General features: G+C 50.8%; 1 protein-coding gene across 1 annotated transcript in view; it reads left to right on the top strand.

The window, feature by feature from the left end:
- SLC7A2 (solute carrier family 7 member 2) overlaps positions 1-19,987 on the top strand; it is a 30,209-nt gene that overhangs the window by 5,033 nt on the left and 5,189 nt on the right. The window contains exons 2-9 of the mRNA XM_038755037.1: positions 3,398-3,785; positions 4,501-4,656; positions 8,427-8,592; positions 9,154-9,287; positions 9,750-9,972; positions 14,461-14,597; positions 18,949-19,051; positions 19,528-19,733. Of these exons, the coding sequence (XP_038610965.1) occupies positions 3,410-3,785; positions 4,501-4,656; positions 8,427-8,592; positions 9,154-9,287; positions 9,750-9,972; positions 14,461-14,597; positions 18,949-19,051; positions 19,528-19,733 (1,501 nt within the window). The 5' untranslated portion in view covers positions 3,398-3,409. The remainder of the gene's footprint in view (positions 1-3,397; positions 3,786-4,500; positions 4,657-8,426; positions 8,593-9,153; positions 9,288-9,749; positions 9,973-14,460; positions 14,598-18,948; positions 19,052-19,527; positions 19,734-19,987) is intronic.

Here is a 19,987-nt window from a genome sequence, read left to right as displayed (position 1 = left end):
TAAATACGATTGAATGAGTGAATGAACTAAGGTATTTATTGAGAGCTTCTTGTCTGCAGAGCACTATACTAAGCTCTTGGGAGAGCACAATATAAAAGAGTAGGTATAGACCATCCCTGCCCACAGCTTACAGAATAGAGAGGGAGACAGACTTTAAAATCAGTCACAGATGGATATGTATGTAAGTGCTGTTTGACGGAGGGAGGAGAGACTATCAGTATGATCCGAGTCCTGGAGAATTCACCCAGCTCTTCCCAATGCTCCCTGCACAGAGCAGGCTCAGGGCCACCAAAATCGCTGCTCGCTTTCAAGGGCTTAAACGTCCTCCCTCGCCTGAGGCTGCCGATGGCACTCTGAGCTTCTCAGAGTTGTGAATTCAGGTGTGAAATTGCACCCTTTGCCCACCACGGCAACTAGTTAAGGCTTCAGACCCCGGGGTGAGCTCCCTGGCCGGTCTGAGATTTAGCTACAAGGGTGAAGTTTGAAATTTCAGCCACCGTGTCGGGTGTCCCCCCGACCAGGCAGGGGTGGGTGGGTGGGGCAGGGGGCCTGGGCACAGCGATGTATTGCTGAGCCAGAAAATCCCAGCACTACATTTCGGGTTGAAAGTGGCATTCCGGAATCTCGTGTGTCAGTGAATTAGATTAGCACATTTGGGTCTTCTCAGTGTCAGCCAACTCAGTGTAGTCATTCTTCCAGGATTGGGTCCTACAGATTGACAAATGAGCAGGGGATAGAACAGCAGGACAGGATGGATTGGCCCATGTGGTGGAGAGTTGGAGTGCGATGGGGGGAACTTGGGCAGATATGGATGGAGCAGCCCATATGGTGGAGGGCTTGGGGGACTTCATCGGGTATGGATGGAACAGTTCATGAGGTGGAGAGTGAAGGGGGACTTAGGCAGATTTGGATGGAGTAGCCCATGAGGTGTGGGGTGAGGGGATAGTGGGGAAGTTTTGGTGCAAAGGATAACTTTCAGCCATCAGGTAGGGGAACAGGGCTGAAAGTGTGGCTTGAGAGCTTCCAAGCTGTTGCCCACACTGGGAACAGTGTAATCTTATCATCCTGGTGGTTTCTAAGCAGCCCAAGGGTTGTCGCGACCGATCTATCCATAGGGTTCCATCGGGCTCCTTAAATTCCTCCCGTTCTGAAGCCCTCCTCTGCTGTCACTAGCTTCCTCAGAGACTCGGGTGTGAGGAATGAAGACATTACTGTTCCCCTCTCCGCCCCAACCCGGGCCCTAGCTCAGGGCCCACGCCTGACCATGAGTGAAACACTTTCTTTGTATGCAAATGTTGTGGGATGACTCTAGAAAAGGCAAGTCCGAGCCCCGTGATATGTGAGTTTCAGAGTGGTCCACAGTACTCCAGTGAGCAGGGACCTGGGAGCTCAGGATGTTTGAGGTGAGCCCACAGACCCGAGGAAGGGGCCCCTTCAGAGGCACGGGCTTACATTGACCCAGCAGCCTCCCTCAAGATCCTGGCCAGGAGGAGGCTTAGCGGGTGGGAGGAGGGGGCTGCCCCCTGCCTGGATGTGGCTCCAATGATAATGATGGCATTTATTAAGCGCTTACTATGTGAAGAGCACTGTTCTAAGTGCTGGGGGGGGATGCAAGGTGATCAGGTTGTCCCACGGGGGGCTCACAGACTTAATCCCCATTTTACAGATGCGGTAACTGAGGCTCAGAGAAGTTAAGTGACTTGCCCAAGGTCACACAGCAAATATGTGGCAGAGCTGGGATTCGAACCCATGACCTCTGACTCCAAAGCCCGTGCTCTTTCCAGTGAGCCATGCTGCTTCTCTGTGTCAATGGTCCCAATGTGTCATTGCCCCCTCCTTCCTCTCCCCCTCCTCCCCATCCCCCCCCTTACCTCCTTCCCCTCCCCACAGCACCTGTATATATGTGTATATATGTTTGGACGGATTTATTCCTCTATTTTATTTGTACATGTTTGTTCATATTTATTTGTACATTTGTTTATTTGTACATTTATTTGTACTTTGTAATTTGTATTTGTACATATTTATTGTATTTATTTTATTTTGTTAATATGTTTTGTTTTGTTGTCTGTCTCCCCCTTCTAGACTGTGAGCCCGCTGTTGGGTAGGGACTGGCTCTAGATGTTGCCAACTTGGACTTCCCAAGCGCTTAGTACAGTGCTCTGCACACAGTAAGCGCTCAATAAATACGATTGAATGAATCCCCCCTTACCTCCTTCCCCTCCCCATAGGCACCTGTATATATATTTGTACATATTTATTTTATTTTGTTAATCTGTTTTGTTTTGTTCTCTGTTTCCCCCTTCTAGACTGTGAGCCCACTGTTGGGTAGGGACTGTCTCTATATGTTGCCAACTTGGACTTCCCAAGCGCCTAGTACAGTGCTCTGCACACAGTAAGCGCTCAATAAATAAGATTGAATGAATCCCCCGCCTTACCTCCTTCCCCTCCCCCGGCACCTGGATATATGTATATATGTTTGTATGTATTACTCTGTTTTGTTTGTACATATTCTATTTATTTTGTTAATGTGTTTTGTTGTCTGTCTCCCCCTTCTAGACTGTGAGCTCACTGTTGGGTAGGGACCGTCTCTATATGTTGTCAACTTGTACTTCCCAAGCGCTTAGTCCAGTGCTCTGCACACAGTAAGTGCTCAATAAATATGATTGAATGAATTGCCCGGGTGGGGAGAAAGGACCTGCCCTGGGGAACTGTGGGATATGATTATATCCATTCGGCTTGGTGCTGCTGCCTATATGGCTGGGTTTGGTTAGGATGGTGGGGCAGATGGGGGTCGGGGATGGGGCCTGGCCCAGCCACAATCCAAGAACATATGGGGTAGGAGAGATCTGTCCACTGTCCATCCAGAATGCGGATACCAGGCTCAGGCCAACACAAAACTGAAATGCCAGGCTGAAGAGGCTGAGGCCCTTGTTCCAGTCCAGTCCACCTGGATGGACCTCCCCCTCCCCTGGCTCGGTCGCACCACCATCTGCGGCACTGCACCCCAGCCTCTACCCTTTGTAAGGCCACTCAGACACCACTGCCCCTGGCCTGAGCCTATGGCCTCAAGTCTTCCTCGGCTCAGAGTACGGCTCTGCCCCCTCAGAAGGAAGAAGGTTCCTCGCTAGAGCTCTGTGTTCCTGCCAGAGAGCCGTGTCCTCTTTGGAGGATTGTGTCCAAATGGCAACCCATGTCCCTGCTGAAGAGCTGTGTCTCTTCAGGGAGCGTGAAGTTAGGTGGCCAAACATGGGAGCGATCCACTGCATGCAAAAGAAGCTCTCATGATCTCTGGTTGCAAAGGCACACCTTTGGAAGGCGAGTTAGGGTTGCTTCCAAGGCCCAGGCTGGGGAGAAGCAGGCTGAGGGCTGTAATCGGGTCCCCTGTTTTCCCCAGACTGTGTCCACGATGATCCCCTGCGGAGCGGCCGTGTCGTTCGCCCGGTGCCTGATTCGGAGAAAAGTCGTCACGATGGACAGTCCCGAGGACTCCAAACTGTGCCGCTGCCTGTCCACCATGGACCTCATCGCCCTGGGCGTGGGCAGCACGCTCGGGGCCGGTGTGTACGTGCTGGCCGGAGAAGTGGCCAAAGCAGACTCGGGCCCCAGCATCGTGGTGTCCTTCCTGATCGCTGCCCTGGCTTCGGTCATGGCTGGCCTCTGCTATGCGGAGTTTGGGGCCCGTGTGCCGAAGACTGGCTCGGCGTACCTGTACACCTATGTGACCGTGGGCGAGCTCTGGGCTTTCATCACGGGCTGGAACCTCATCCTGTCCTACGTGATAGGTATGCCAGAAGGGTGCACTCCACCAACCCCTGGACACACCCTTCGCTGGTGGGCACCAACCTTCTCCAGAAGCAGACTCAGTAGCAATTCCAGCATTCTGACTCCTTCCGGATCTTTGTCCGAGAAACGGTGGTCCATCAGCCAGCCGGCCAGGTGGGAAGTCCGCCAGTCAGTTGCCAGTCGGTCGGGCCGGCAGCCAGTCAGTTACATGGGCAGTCAGCTAATGAATCAGTCAACATGTCAGTCAGTCAGCTAATTAGTCAATGAGGCAGGCAGGCAGCTAATCAGTCAACAAGTCAGCCAGTCAAGCAAGCCGTCAGACAGCCAGTCAGCCAAGCCAGGAGTCAGTGGTGTTTATTGAGGGCCCATTTCTCTGCGCAGAGCTGTACCTAAGCAGGCTACCAGCACATGGCTTGTTCCTGGTCCTGGACTTGAAAGAGACTACTACCCGGCTGGTCTTCATTTTGGTGGAGTCAAAACTTTGTTGAATTTTCACATGGGTTCTCACCTGTCAGAAAGGACAACCTAGGGGTCTAAGCTTTTCTCTAAGAGTGTCGTGGCCAGAGGGTAGGCAGAGCTGGGGATGGCAGAACTGGGGGTGACAGAACCGGGGGCACATAGAGCTGGGGACGGCAGAACTGGGGAGCATGCAGAGCTGGGGATGTGGGCTGGGGGATTCTATGTGTACTCCCTAAGCCAGAGTGTTGTGTACAGGCACCTCTAGTGTGGCGAGAGCGTGGAGTGGCACCTTCGATGAACTTCTCAGCAAGCAGATTGGCCAGTTTTTCCGAACATACTTCAGGATGAATTCCACCGGCCTGGCGGAGTATCCGGATTTCTTTGCGGTGTGCCTTATCCTGCTTCTGGCAGGTAAAACAACACTAATTCCACCACTCTGCCCGATGGCAGTGCCTGCTGAGGGCATCGATAACTGGGAGTCCTACTTTTGGGGTGAGGTTCCCAGAACTCCTCGGGAGTCTGGGGACCTCTTGGCGATGATGGGACATCATAAATGTAGTTGCTGTACTTAACAGGAGTGCGAGGGGTCTCCTTTTGCCACAACCGTCACTGCCTTCACCATTCCGGAGATCAGGGTTGGGGATTGGCATTTCTGGCATGGCTAGAGGCTGAGTCTCTTTATTAATAATAATAATAGTAATAATTGTATTTGTCAAGCACTTACTATGTGCCAAGCGCTGTTCTAAGCTCTGGGGTAGATGCAACGTAATCAGGTTGTCCCACGTAGGGCACAGTCTTAATCCCCATTTTACAGATGAGGTAACTGAGACACAGAGAAGCTCAAAGTCACACAGCTGACAAGTGGTAGGGCCAGGATTAGAACCCCTGATCTCTGACTCCCAAGCCCGTGATCTTTCCACACTGAGGTTCTCTTTAAACTCGGGCAGGGTCTGGGATGAAGAAGAGAATCACACCTGCATGGGGGAGCAAGAAAAATACAGTTCCTCTACTTCCGTACAATTAGGCTGAGCGTCGGAGTCGAAAAGCCAACGACGAGCTCTCCTCATTAGAGGCTTCATTTAGATGAGGTCTCGGGGGGCTCATTTCAGAGTTAATCCCAGAATGACGAGGTCACACATGTCAGCAGGCCCATAGCTGGTCCAGAGTTGACCCAAACGAGCCCAGTACTGGCCCATCGAGGCTCTGGTCAGTTCTCCAGAGAAGCTGTGAGACTAAGGTGGCTCATCTCCTTTTTCTGCCCTTCCTCTCTCCCATTCCGGATGAGACTCAAAGTTACACTTTATCTCATTCTTGCAAGCTTCATGCATTACAAATCCAGTTTTACCTCACAGTGAACAATGCCAACCCAAGAAACTGTTACCAGTGTGGAACATTATGGGTTTAGGTAAGAATTTCAGGCCTGGGAAGTAGATTTTATTTTAATGGTATTTGTGAAGCACATGCTATGTGCCAGGCACTGTACTAAGTGCCTGGATCGATACAAGACAATCAGATTGGACACAGTCCCTGTCCTCTATGGGGTTTACAGATTGGTTCCTCTGCTGGAAGCTCAGCTAAGTTGAGTACAGATTGTACAATAATCAGCATACCCCTTCCATGGATAATTCACACCCCTGCCCCGAGATTAAAATAAAGATTGCTAAATCTTTGTACATAATTGGGGCAAACTATAGTAATGTCATCTGTTATTATCACCTATGTCCTAAATTTACTATGGGGTAGAGACAAGTTAATCAGGTGAGACATAGTGCCTGTTTCACAAGGAGCTTACAGTCTAAGAGGGAAGGAGTTTACAGATGAGGAAACTGAGGCCCAGTGGAGCTAAGTGACTTGCCCAAGGTCACTCAAGAGGCAGAGTCAGGATTAGAATCCAGGTCCTTTAACTCTAAGACCCTTGCTTTTAGGCCATGCTGCTTCTCAATGGAAAATGCAACAGTCCTGTCCCACCCCGTGCCATCAGTGTGCTGCAGTCACGTCACATTGAGAAGCAGCATGGCCTAATGGCTAGAGCCTGGGCCTGGGAGTCAGAAGGACCTGGGTTCTAATCCTGGCTGCACCACTTGTCTGCTGTGTGACTGTGGGCAAGTCACTTAACTTCTCTGTGCCTCAGGAACCTCATCTGAAAAATGGGGATTAAGACTGTGCGCCCCATATGGGACAGGGACTCTGTCCAACCTGATTAGTTTGTATCTACTACAGTGCATAGTACAGTGCCTGGTACATGGAAAGCACTTAACAAATACCACAATTATTATAATTATTATTATTGTAACAGTGTGCTGCATCCCTGCCTACTGACTTGCTCGTTGCACTCTGCATCCCAGCCAGATTGCAAGGAGTAGGATGAAAGAGTGTGAGTGGTACAGCTCCAGCCACTAGCCCTAGCCTCCGTTCCTTAGCACAGGTTTTTGGTCCCAAAGTCTTGGTGACAGGATCAGAGCTTGCCCATCATTTATAACAGGAGATCGCATCATCATTATCACCATCACCAATAGCAATAATAATAATGATGGTATTTGTTAAGCACTTACTATGTGCCAGGCACTGTTCTAAGTGCTGGACTCATTGAGCCCGTAGAATAAAGAATATTGCAAATGTGTGAGATAACTTCCCCTTTAGAAAAGAGTGGTGTTTGTAGGGCACTTACAGTGTGAGGAACACTGTACTTCCCAAGTGCTTTGGGAGAGTAAAATAGAGGAAGTCATCTGAACTTCAGCAACTTTCATATCGTTAAATCATTAAGAGTAAGTTATTGCTCTTGCTCTTTCCTAGATAAAGTCAGCCTTGGGAATAAATTATGATAAATTAAGGAATTATTTGAATGTGAATTCACTTTGTCAAATGGGAATGGTAACTATCACTGTACCATTTTTGTTTTGTAAATTTGAGCATTCTGCAGGCTGATATATGAATATGTATGTGTGTGTATATATATATATATATATATATATAATCCACATATATATATATATAGAGAGAGAGAGAGAGAGAGAGAGAGAGAGGAAAAGAGATGTGGCTTGTATGTATCTAAGTGAATGTGAAGATGATTTATGGCCTTTTTTATTTTTGTAAAAGTGTAAGATATATGTCTATATATCTATGTATATATAGATATCTATATATATGTATATAGATATCTATGTTTACATATATATATCCTTACCATTCCAGTGTGCTAAAGTGAATTCACATTCAAATAAACACACACACACACACACACACACAGACAATTTGTCTCCAGCTTGCCAGAAACCAGGGCTATGCCAGTCCCTGTTATTCCCATTAACTAAGGGTCCAAGTTGCCTCAGGAAGCTGCTCCCAGAAGAAGCTTCTATGGGGTCTCACTAAGGCTGACGAGAACTACATCTCCTTCTGAGTGAAGTCTCTCCAGGAGCCCTTTGGCCCAAGGAGTATCAGCTGGGAGCCGAGTCCCGCCTGACCCACACAACTCTGCCAGGACCCCGGGGGGCTGGGCGTGGAAGCTGCATCCAACTAGATTACCAGCCCTCCCTGCACATCACGCGGCCCCATCTTGGTCCCTATCCCTGTTAGCCCCTCCTTTCATTCATTCATTTGATCGTATTTATTGAGCGGTTACTGTGGGCAGAGCACTGTACTAACCACTTGAGAGAGTATGATTTTCTGCTGGGGGAAGGCTCCCCCTGGGTCCAGTTGGCTGAGGTTCCTCTCGCATTGACTTCCCCCCGTCCCCAGAGGCCTTGAGAGAGCTCGGGAGGCAGACTCGGTCCTGTGTGTTTGAAACCCTATGCACTGCTGATGGTGAGATTGGGTTGGTGGGTATGACTGAACAAGGGAGAGAGAGAGAGAGAGAGAGAGAGAGAGAGAGAGAGAGAGAGAGAGAGAGAGAGAGAGAGAGTGTGTGTGTGTGTGTGTGTGTGTGTGTGTAAAGGCTTGTGTATGAACAGGAGGCTCCTGTAGCTGAGCGGGCTGGCTTTCTGCGTCCATGGTCCCCTTCAGACAGCACAGTCAGGAAATTCTTCCCAGGGCCCGCAGTCCGGAGAACACGGAGAAAGAACCTGTGAAAGTGAACTGAAATTCAAAAGGAGTAGTCCATCCCCACCGCAGGCGATGGGACCAAACTGTATCAGTCTTCCCGAAGAGGATGGCACACTGAATTGGCCTTTCTTACCTAACTGCAGGCCTGTTGTCTTTTGGAGTCAAAGAGTCTGCCTGGGTGAACAAAGTCTTCACTGCGATTAATATTCTCGTCCTCCTCTTCGTTATGATTGCCGGCTTTGTGAAAGGCAACGTGGCCAACTGGAAAATTAGTGAAGACTTTCTGAGAAACATTTCATCAGCTGCAAGGTAGTTGTGCCCTTTGGGGGTAGTTGTGGTGTTCGTTCAATCGACCAGTGGCATTTATTGAGTGCTTGCTATGCACAGAGCACTCTACTACATGCTCAAGAGAGGACATTACAATAGAGTTGGTAGACATGTTCCCTGCCCATGAGTCTAGAGCCATTTCCCACTTATTTCCTTCTGCTTATGGAAATGTCTCCCACAGGCTCTGTCTCCTGAAAGACACCCCCAGATCCCATCCCTGGACAGACTCCCCTAGATCTCGTCCCCAGGAGTCCTGGGGCCCAGGGCATGGCAGGCCCCTCCCCTTGTCCATGCGAGCTCCTAGAAGAAGGATGGGACCGCGGGGTGCCAGTGGGGCAGGGGACGAGCTCTCTTTGCCCTCCACCCAGAGAAACAGACCAGAATGTTATCTGGGCCGAAGAAAGCTCAGCCACCCCGAGGAACTGAACTGCCCAAGAGGGTACAGGGCCTGACTCCCTGTGATCCAGAAAATAGCTGGGGGAAGGAACCCAATCTCCTGCCTTTTCCATATCTTCTCTGGTCCTGGGATATTCCTTTTTCCAGAGAGCCCCCTTCAGAGAACGGGACCAGTCTTCATGGGACTGGGGGTTTCATGCCCTATGGCTTTGCCGGGACACTGGCGGGAGCAGCAACCTGCTTCTATGCCTTCGTGGGGTTCGACTGCATCGCAACCACTGGTAAGGAAAGACTCTCCATCTTGGGCCTGGCGGTGGAGGGAGAGGGAGTGAAGGAGCTGGAGGTGGAGAAGGGGTGAAAGGCAGAGGGGTTGTTGTGGCTGGGGGTGGATGGCAGAAGGGTGGAGGGGCAGAAGGAGGGGGGTGCTAGTGGAGGGATTCCATGGGGGAGGAGCTGGATAAGCAGTCGTGGGGCTGAATATTGGTCTCATCGCTCAGGATCCCTTCAACTTAAGCAATAGCATTGGGGTGGGGTGGTACTCTGGGAACAGCATGGGAGAGGAATTGGGGGGAGACTTCTGGGGCAAGTAGGGTGGGAACAAGGGGGTACCGGGAGGTGGCAGTAGGGCATGGTGGCCCCCTGAATTTGGATTTGAATTTGAGGGGGAGAAGACGGGAAGGGCTGTGCGGGAAGTTGGGTGGATGAAACCAAACCTAGGGTGCTTCCCCTCCCTCTCTCTGTAGGTGAGGAAGTCAGGAACCCCCAGAAAGCTATTCCCATCGGAATCGTGACTTCTCTGCTGGTCTGCTTTATGGCCTACTTTGGGGTTTCGGCGGCTTTGACTCTCATGATGCCGTATTACCTTCTCGATGAAAAAAGCCCCCTCCCTGTGGCGTTTGAATACGTCGGATGGGGGCCCGCCAAGTACGTGGTGGCCACAGGCTCGCTCTGTGCTCTGTCCACCAGGTAAGGGGCCTTCCCCGGCCTGTGGGAAGGGGCACTCAGCCCCTGGGGGTGGGTGGGATGGAGGTTCCGACTGCTAGGTGATCGGGAAGGGCAGTAAGGAGTAGGGAGAGGCTCCCCACCTCCTCCCGCCTGCTCTGTGAGCAGGAGCAGCAGGGGGCCAGAACCCACTGGAAGTTCCTCAGGGGGATCAAGCAGGTGTGAGAGGGAACAAGTTCAGTCCTTAGAGAATTAAAACTAGTGGCCCATTTTGAATGGCCCAAGACCCCAGGGCGGGTAGTCCTGCAAGAGGCCTTGTCATCTCAGGCAGAAGCCCACAGCTCCCTGAGGCAGGGTTGGAGTGGAGGCACCTGGAGGGAAGGACTGGGCCAGGGGCCCCCCATCCTCCCCCCAGCCCTTCTCCACCCCATCCCATTCCAGACACCCTGGTGTCCCCAGCCATTCCCCAGGGTGGGGTCGATGGAGGGAATGGGTCTGGCTCATTCACTTTTCATTTGGGGAATTGTTTAGTGCTTTCTATTCCAGAACCAAAAGGTTTGGGACTCTTGTTCTAAACAACTACACTCTTTACAGGGTAATTCCAGGGAAAGCACATGCCCTGCCCCAGCTCAGTCTGGTCGTGTTCTAGAATAACTGAGGTAGCCTGCTCCACCTTTTAACATCTCCCAGTCCATTTGAACAATTCGGGGTAGGGACTGTCTCTATATGTTGCCGGCTTGCACTTCCCAAGCGCTTAGTACAGTGCTCTGCACACAGTAAGCACTCAATAAATATGATTGATTGATTGATTGAGTACCCGAGTTCAAGTGGAGACATTGGCTCAGTGGAAACTGAATATTCTCTGGAGTCAGAGGTCATTCGTTCAAATCCCCACTCCACCAATTGTCAGCTGGGTGACTTTGGGCAAGTCATTTAACTTCTCTGTGCCTCAGTTCCCTGATCTGTAAAATGGGGATTGACTGTGAGCCCCCCATGGGACAACCTGATCACCTTGTAACCTCCCCAGCGCTCAGAACAGTGCTTTGCACATTGTAAGCGCTTAATAAATGCCATCATTATTATCATTATTATTCATTCTTCTCCTTTTAAGATTGAAAATTCCTCAGTCATTTGAAACTTTGTTTCAGAATGACCCCTAGTCTTTTCAGGTGTTCTTTTCCGTGCTGTAGTGCGGTCTGCTGAACCCATGACTGCAGTCCCTAAATATGTCCCTCACCATTGGTTCATCAGGGCGTTCGCACAGGCACAGAGAGGGCTGCTTGTGCCAGATGGCTCTAGGGACCATTCCCTTTGCCCAGGCCTGCCTACCTGCCTGCCCCAGCAGGCTGTGAAGATCTCCCTAGGGCTGTAGAGAAGCATCATGGCCTAATGGAAAGAGCATGGGCCTGGGAGTTGGAGGACCTGGGTTCTAATCCTGGCTCCGCCAATTGCTTGCTGTGTAATCTTGGTCAAATCACTTTTTATTTTATGGGGCTAAGTGCCTACTATGTGCCAGGCACTGTACTAAGCACTGGGGTAGATACAAGCTAATCAGGTTGGCCACAGTCCATGTCCCACATGCGGCTCACAGCCTTAATCCCCACTTTACAGTTGAGGTAACTGAGGCACAGAGAAGTGAAGTGACTTGCTCAAGGACACACAGCAAATAAGTGGCAGAGCTGGGATTAGAACCCAGGGCCTTCTGACTCCGAGGCCCATGCTCTCTCCACTAGGCCATGCTGTTTCCCACTTCTTTAGCTCAGGGGAAAGACTTGGGAAAATTTTTTTTCTCTCATTTAAATGAATGACTTTTGCATAACCAGTCATTTCCACCTCTTTGCTTGGAATTTTCCCCTATCTGGCCTACACCTCCCTGCCTTGAATAATTGAGAATTGATTGCATTTTAGTTCAAGTTACATACTTTATTCCTGAAGAACTGAAATTCATTCGACTATGCCTAGTTTCCTTACTCCTTAACAGGATCGTGGAGAAATAATTGCCCAACAAATGTTTCAGAACAATTTATGAGTCCCCCAAAACCCTGGAGCTAGGGTAGGTACTTAGTACAGTGATAAGCACTTAGTACAGTGCTTTGCACACAATAAGCACTCAATAATTACTTATCTCATTGCCCCAGGGATGAGACAGATTCAGCCCAATGCATAGCACTGTTTCCATCAAGCAATAATAATAATAATAATAATGACATTTATTAAGCGCTTACTATGTGTAAAACACTGTTCTAAGCACTGGGGAGGTTACAAGATGATCAGGTTGTCCCATGGGGGGCTCACAGTCTTCATCCCCATTTTACAGATGAGGGAACTGAGGCAACAGAGAAGTTAAGTGACTTGACCAAAGTCACCCAGCTGACAATTGGCGGAGCCAGAATTTGAACCCATGACCTCTGACTCCAAAGCCCGTGCTCTTTCCACTGAGCCACGCTGCTTCTCTAAGCAATCAGTCAACAGAGTGTACTGAGTAAGCACTTAGGAGAGTGCTTGAACTCCTTGATGACTCCTTGAACGAATCGTCTACATGCACTGCCTTGAATTCCTCAATGTCAACTCTCTCCTTGACCCCCTCCCATCTGGCTTCTGTCCCCCATATTACACGGAAACCGCCCTCTCAAAGGTCACCAATGACCTTCTGCTTGCCAAATCCAACAGCTCCTACTCTCTTCTAATCCTCCTTGACCTCTCAGCTGCCTTCGACACTGTGAACGACCCCCTTCTCCTCAACACAAGCCCACAACCTTGGTGTCATCCTCGACTCTGCTCTCTCGTTCACCCCTCACATCCAATCCATCACCAAAACATGCCGGTCTCACCTCCACAACATCGCCAAGATCCTCCCTTTCCTCTCCATCCAAACCGCTACCCTGCTGGTTCAATCTCTCATCCTATCCTGACTGGATTACTGCATCAGCCTCCTCTCTGATTTCCCATCCTCCTGTCTCTCCCCACTTCAATCTATACTTCACGCTGCTGCGTGGATCATCTTTGTGCAGAAACGCTCTGGGCATGTTACTCCCCTCCTCAAAAATCTCCAGTGGCTAGCAATCAACCTACGCACCAGGCAAAAACTCCTCACTCTCGGCTTTAAGGCTGTCCATCACCTCGCTCCCTCCTACCTCACCTCCCTTCTCTCCTTCTATAGCCCAGCCCGCACCCTCCGCTCCTCTGCCGCTAACCTCCTCACTGTGCCTCATTCTCGCCTGTCCCGCCGTCGACCCCCAGCCCACGTCCTCCCCAGGCCTGGAATGCCCCCAATCCCTCTGCACATCTGCCAAGCTAGCTCTCTTCCTCCCTTCAAAGCCCTACTAAGAGCTCACCTCCTCCAGGAGGCCTTCCCACACTGAGCCCCGTCCTTCCTCTCTCCCTCCTCCCCCTCCCCATCCCCCCCACCCTACCTCCTTCCCCTCCCCACAGCACCTGTATATATGTTTGCACATATTTATTACTCTATTTTACTTGTACATATTTATTATTCTATTTATTTTATTTTGTTAATATGTTTCGTTGTCTGTCTCCCCCTTCTAGACTGTGAGCCCACTGTTGGGTAGGGACCGTCTCTATATGTTGCCAACTTGTACTTCCCAAGCGCTTAGTACACTGCTCTGCACACAGTAAGCGCTCAATAAATATGATTGAATGAATGAATGAATGAAAGAGTACAGTAGAGTTAGTAATCAATGAATTAATCATTTTTATTTAGAGCTTACTATGTACAGAACACCCTACTAAACAGAGTACACTATAACAGAGTTGTAGACATGATTGGCAGATGTGGTCTCTACCCTTAGAGAGCTTACAACCCAGCAGGGGATTATCCCAAGTGCTTAGGAGGCGCTGAAGTGGCAGGACAGGGGAAACAGGGTGAGGAGATGAGAGCTTAGTCCAGGAGGGCCTCCTGGAGGAGATGAGATTTTAGAAGGGCCTTGAAGAGGAGGAAAGCGGTGGTCTGGAGGATTGGATGGTCCCAACTGTACAGTATGGTACTTCTGTTGGCCTCATGACCCCGAGTTGTACTCAGTGATGCCGTGTCTCTTTCTTTCTCTCTTGCTCTCTCACTCTCTCTCCTCTGTCTCTCCTCACTCACTGGAGGAATCCTGTATGGCTGTGTGTTTCCCATTCCGCATTTGTTTGCTTTTTACCCCGCCTTCTTGGATCCATCTTCCCGATGCCGTGGGTAATCTATGCCATGGTGGAGGTTGGGTTGCTTTTCCAATGTCTAACTCAAATCAATCCCAAAACAAAGACCTTGGTAATTGCCACTCTGTCATCTGCTGCTGTGGCAGATGAGCCACAGTTGATCTTTGAGGACATGGGAAAGGCCAGGTAGTGTTGCCTCTGGTTACTGTAACTTCCTCCCAGGAGACGGTGCATCTCCAGGTTCCCACCGCACCCTCCATTCCCAGACTGGAGGGGGACAGGGGCGCATGCACGTTTTTTCTGTGGGAAGTGATGAATGTAACAGCTTGTCCCTGAACCATCCTTTTTCTGTTCCAGTCTCCTGGGCTCTATGTTCCCTCTGCCCCGCATTCTGTTTGCCATGGCCCGCGATGGATTACTGTTCAGATTTCTGGCCAAAGTGAGTAAGAGGCAGACCCCGGTCGCTGCCACGCTGACGGCAGGGCTCATCTCGGGTAAGCATTCCAGCCAATTGGTGCTGGTTGGCCTGGGGCCTGAGCGTTTTGGCGTGTGGGTGGACGGCGGCGGAGGTTGGGGTGGCCCAAGGACTTGGATTGCTGGTGACGTGCACAATCACCGGAGGTGAGGGAGAGGGAGCAGGAGTCAACTCAACGTGCGGTTCGGTCTTTGTGCTCTGAACTGCCTGTGGGCTCTCTCTCCATTTGCTCCTCACCCTCTCTGCAACTGACTTCATTGGTTCTGGGTTAAAAACTTCCTTCTTGTTAGCTCATTCGGTCAGTCATCATGTTTACTGAGTGCTTACTGTGTGCAGAGCACTGTACTATGTGCTTTGGAGAGTACAATATAACAATAAACAGACTCATTCCCTGCCCACAATGAGTTACAATCTAGAGGTCATTCCTGGGAATCCAGGATCGGGAGATGCTGGCAAAATTTTCCACACAAAATTGTACCCTGATATTTACACCTGCTGAAGAAGAGTCTCAGCCCAAGTGTCAATCTGTTCTTTTCCAGTATTAATCATGAAATAATGGTCCAGGGCACAGAAACAAACAGAATTAAAAATAACCGTGTTATCTGTTAAACACTTACTCTGTGGCAAATGTTGTACTAAGCTCTGGGACACAGTACATATAGAGCAGGCACAGTCCCTTAGCTCAGGATCCCCCAGCAGGAGTGGATTGGACGCCACATTTCCCTCACGTGTAGCCTCTCACCATAGCCCACCGTAGCCCGGAACAGGAAATTGGTAGCTAAGAACTATCCAGCCAATTTTGGGCCTGGTGAGGCCCTGACCATACCCCAGGGCCTCCGGATCCCAGGGCCGGCTACCCTAGGGACGTCCCAGGTACGGGGGCAGTTCCAGTAGGGCTGATCCAGGTCCCAGGAGGACAGTTTCACAGGGAAAATTTCCGCCTGCCTGACTTCAACTATTGCTGCTGTCAGGCTGCTTAGTGGTCAGTGCTTATAAGGGTGGCTGACGAGGGGGTGTGGGAGAACGCCACACAGGCATGGGTGAAGTCCATGAAGCTGCCCAGCCTGTCATCAGGAGCCCTGCTGGCCCTTGGCAGCCCTGGTGTTTCCCTAGAATTCCAACACCATTACATGACAGCACCAACTGCAGGGCTTTTCAGCAGAACCAAGATCCTCCCACGAGGAAACCTCACCACCTAGAAAATCCTGGAAGGACTGCCCCTTTGTCCTGTGCCAACCTGGCCTCCTCAATGGGCAGAAACTCCTTGTTGCGGCTGCCCCTTGCATCCTGCGCCAACTTGGCCTCCTGTGGACAGAGACTGCCTGCTGGGGTTGCCCCTTTGCCAGTTTGGCCTCCTGTAGGCAGAGTCTGCCTGCTTAGGGTTGCGCATATCCTGTGCCAACCTCGCCTCCTGATGGGTAGAGCCTGCCTGCTGAGGTTACCCCTTTACCCTGTGCCAACCTGGCCTCCCCGTGGACAGAGCCTGCCTGCTGAGGCTGCCCGTACATCCCTGAGTCTAACTGAAGGGTGACTCATACTTCAGAGAAGAAGATTCTTTCAAAGTCTGCACCTGTGCAGATGTTTAGCCTATGTTTCTGGGGCCCTCCACAGAGGCGGAAACAAAGACCCCTTAGCCCTAACCTTTCCAACCTTTCCTCCTGGCCTCCATGCCTAGCTCCAGGCAGGTGACCCCTCCCAGTGCCGGCCCGAGTGTTGGCCCTGGGGCTGGTGCTGGTACTGGCAGAAAGCAAATCCCCCAAAGCTACCAGTGTCATTTGAAGGGGCCTCCAGTGGGTAAAGCGCTTAGTACAGCACTAAGCACTTTGTACAGTGCTCTGCACACAGTAAGTGCTCAATAAATATGATTGATTGAATGAATGAATAAAGCTAGGTGATTTCAAGAGCTAGGTGATTTCAAGAGCAAGACGATTTGCCCAAAGAGCCCCAGATAAGGATCTCAATGAGTGTTCCCTGTTTGCCCCTTATAGCCCTCCTTGCCGGGGCAGTTTAGGGCAGGACTTCCTTCTGGGGATGAACTGAGGAGGCCAAGAATTAGGCCAGGGGTTTCCATGCTGGGGGCCCCGAGTGGAAAAGGCACTGGCCACCATTAAAGTGGCCCATTCTGCCCTGTCCATTTACCCAGGGAGAATTTAGCCCTTGGGGCTTAAGCCCTCATCGGCTCTAGGCCCACTGTAGGCTGCCCTCCTTGCTCTGCCTAAGTGACCGTAATTACCCTCCAGCCCTGACACACTGGTCCCATGCTGGCTAGCCCTTGAGGGGGCAAGGTTTGCCCTCCTCCAATGGCTGGAACAAATCCTCCAGGATCCCGTGGAGGAGTGGGTGGGTGGGGCGAAGAGAGGACCCCGAGGGATGGGGAACCCAGGGCCGCTTGAAGATGCCTTCAGCACTGTCACCTGGTGAATTAAGGTGGGAGTGGAGCAGGGGTTCAAGCTGTAGTTGGGGAAGGAGGAAGGTTTCCTCCATCCTCTGCTAGGCTGAGTCATGTCCCCAGTTCGTTCAGGCGCTGTTGAAAGGGCATTCCCTGATATCAGTGGCTTAGCCACTACTTGGGACTAGTCCTTCCTTGTAGACTTGCAGCCTCCCATGCCCGGTCCCCCCTGCTGGTCGAGACTGGCTTCCCCCAGCAGTATCCAAGAAGGACCAGAAATCTAGACTCAGAAATCTGCTCCATTCTGCCGGAAAAACCTCCCTTAAAACCTACCCTTTAGACCCACCTTTAGGCATTTATGAACTGCTTTTGTTACCTTAAAAATAAAAATGTTGAACTATGTTGAAGCCCAATAATTTTGAGGGAAGACTTTAAAGGAAGCCTCTGTTTGACTGTTTTTTAAATAAACAAAATAGCAAAATACTCTCCACATTCCTGTTCCCTTCCACACCCTACCCATCCCTACCTCACCCTTTTGAGATGAGAGCAAGAATCTAGCATGTTTACATGAATCTCTTGTAATGAGTTACTTTGGCATTGGAAGTATGCTCACCACCTTCAATCCAGGGCACACCGCCTATAACTGCAAACATGATGATTCAGGACACACCGCCTATAACTGCAGGGATGATCCAGAGCACACTGCATATAACTGCAGGGATGACCCACAGCACACAGCATATAACCACAGGGGAAATCCAGAACACATTGCCTCTAACCACAGGAGCAATCCACAGCACACAGCATATAATCACAGGGGCAATCCAGAGCACAGAGCACATAGCCAACCACAAAAACGAGCACTCTGTAGGAAACGGACAACATTTCCCATTTTAAAAGGCTAGCCATTTTGACTCCTAGTTGATGCTGGTGAAGACCCAGCCAGTTACCCTCCAAAACAACACCCAAGTTAACGAAAAAACCTCTAGAATTCCTGTTAATTTGGGCTAAAGAGCAGAGGCCTGAGATGTCTGGAAAATTTACTAGCAAAGACCCAGCCTCCAACTCTGGAGACAGACTGGAAATGAACCTGTCTCCCTCTCTCAAGAGCAATGTGAAATCGGAGTCTGATTGGGCCCTGAGTCTTTCAGACACCATGATTTAGAATTGAAGTGGCCATATGCAAAAGTTTATTAGCATCGAAATCATTTACCAAGTGTCGGGTGTGATTCAGGCCAGAGATCCTTGTTCAAATTTAGATTGTCAAATGTACTTCAAAGTCCCCCGAACTCTTTTACCTGAATGCTAAATAACCTGCAAGAATCACATGTTCCTTTTCAAGAACTGTGTGCCTTCATTGGCTAGAAGGGCGTTTAAGTGGCTCTGCTGAGAGGGCAGAGATTGCATCTGCCAACTCTGTTGTATTATACTTTCCCAAGCTCTTAGTAAAATGCTCTACATGCCGGAAGTGCTCAATAAATGCCATTTATGGATTGATTGATTAATTGATTGAGAGACAGCCCCAGCTCTTGGCCTTCACCAGCCTTCTTCAGTATGGCTCTTGAGCCAGTTCCATGAGAAAGCCCAGTGGACACTTTGAAAACATCCAAACCAATGGGGCTTGGACTGGAATTTTCTGAGCTAACAGGTTCATTCCAAATTCCCCTTGGCACACTGCATCTCCCCAGGGCCTGGAGGCCAAGAGGGTCATCATCCCTCCCCGGGACCCTGAGTCTTTGCCAGATTTCACGCCGGTGTTTCTACAGAAACATCTGGCTCAGCAAATCCAGACACCGTCAAGACCTGAGGAGTCTGAAACTGCCCCAGCCTGAGCACGTTGTTGGGTGGGGACCATCTCTATATGTTGCCAACTTGTACTTCCCAAGCGCTTAGTACAGTGCTGTGCACACAGTAAGCGCTCAATAAATACAATTGAATGAATGAATGAATCTCTAACTCCCACCGTCTTTCCATTCCCTAGCTGTGATGGCGTTTCTCTTTGACCTGAAGGCTCTGGTGGACATGATGTCCATCGGGACTCTGCTGGCTTACTCTCTCGTTGCTGCCTGCGTGCTCATCCTCAGGTGAGACCCAGCATGGCCAGAAATGCCCTGATCTGCCCAGGTCTCCCCTGGCAGGCTAGGTTACTCCCTGACTGCTCCCTAGGCTGTTCCTCAAGCTGCTGCCCTGACTGCTTCTTGGGCTGCTTCCCTGACTGCTCCCTGGCCTGGTCTCCTGACTGCTCCCTAGGTTGCTCCCTGGGCTTTTCCTCTGAGTGCTCCCTGAGCTGCCCCCCAAGTTGCTCCCCTGACTGCTCACCAGGCTGCTCCCCAGGCATCACCTTCCCACACAACATCCAGTCTGCCCATCTCCAACTTCACTGTTCACATAAGTCGGTGACTGCAGCCCTGCCATCTGGGCTAGGGGCCCCCCGCGGGCAACTCCGGCCCCAAGTCTAGTGCCCTGGCTTCCCTTTCTGTGTCTGTCCGTCTTTCCATCTGCCCATTCGAGGGCCTGGCTGTCTGTTCGTGGGTGAAGCTGAGAACTTCTCTCCGGCTAGGTACCAGCCTGGCTTCCAGAGCTACGAGCAGCCCAAATACTCTCCTGAAAAGGAAGCCCTAGCGGTGGCCAAGCCCACGACCAAAAGTGAATCTCAGCTCAGCATGCTGCAGGGAAATGGCTTCAGTCTGCAGTCACTCTTCAGCCCATCCATCTTCCCCACCCCGCAGTCTGCCTCTGTCGTCAGCTTTCTGGTGGGGCTGCTAGGTAAGCCCATCCCCCACCATTTGACCCCAATGGTTAAGGGAGACTCTCCCCTACCCCTCCGGGGAACAGTGGGGTCAGAGGCTGGAATTGGGGTGCCATGGGCAGCCTGGAAGACAGGAAGGGAGCAAAAGGCCTGAGCCCTGAGCTACACACCATTCCTGGTGGAGCCCCAAGACCCATCCAGCCTGGGGCTCTGTCTCCAACAACAGGACCGGGGTGCCAGACGGGACCATGTGCTGATCACCCTCTGGATA

Source organism: Tachyglossus aculeatus, chromosome 12 (genome assembly GCF_015852505.1).
Source record: "Tachyglossus aculeatus isolate mTacAcu1 chromosome 12, mTacAcu1.pri, whole genome shotgun sequence".
In the NCBI taxonomy this organism is placed as follows: domain Eukaryota; kingdom Metazoa; phylum Chordata; class Mammalia; order Monotremata; family Tachyglossidae; genus Tachyglossus; species Tachyglossus aculeatus.
Note: the sequence above shows the minus strand (reverse complement) of the source record. Positions and strands in the feature narration are given on the sequence as shown.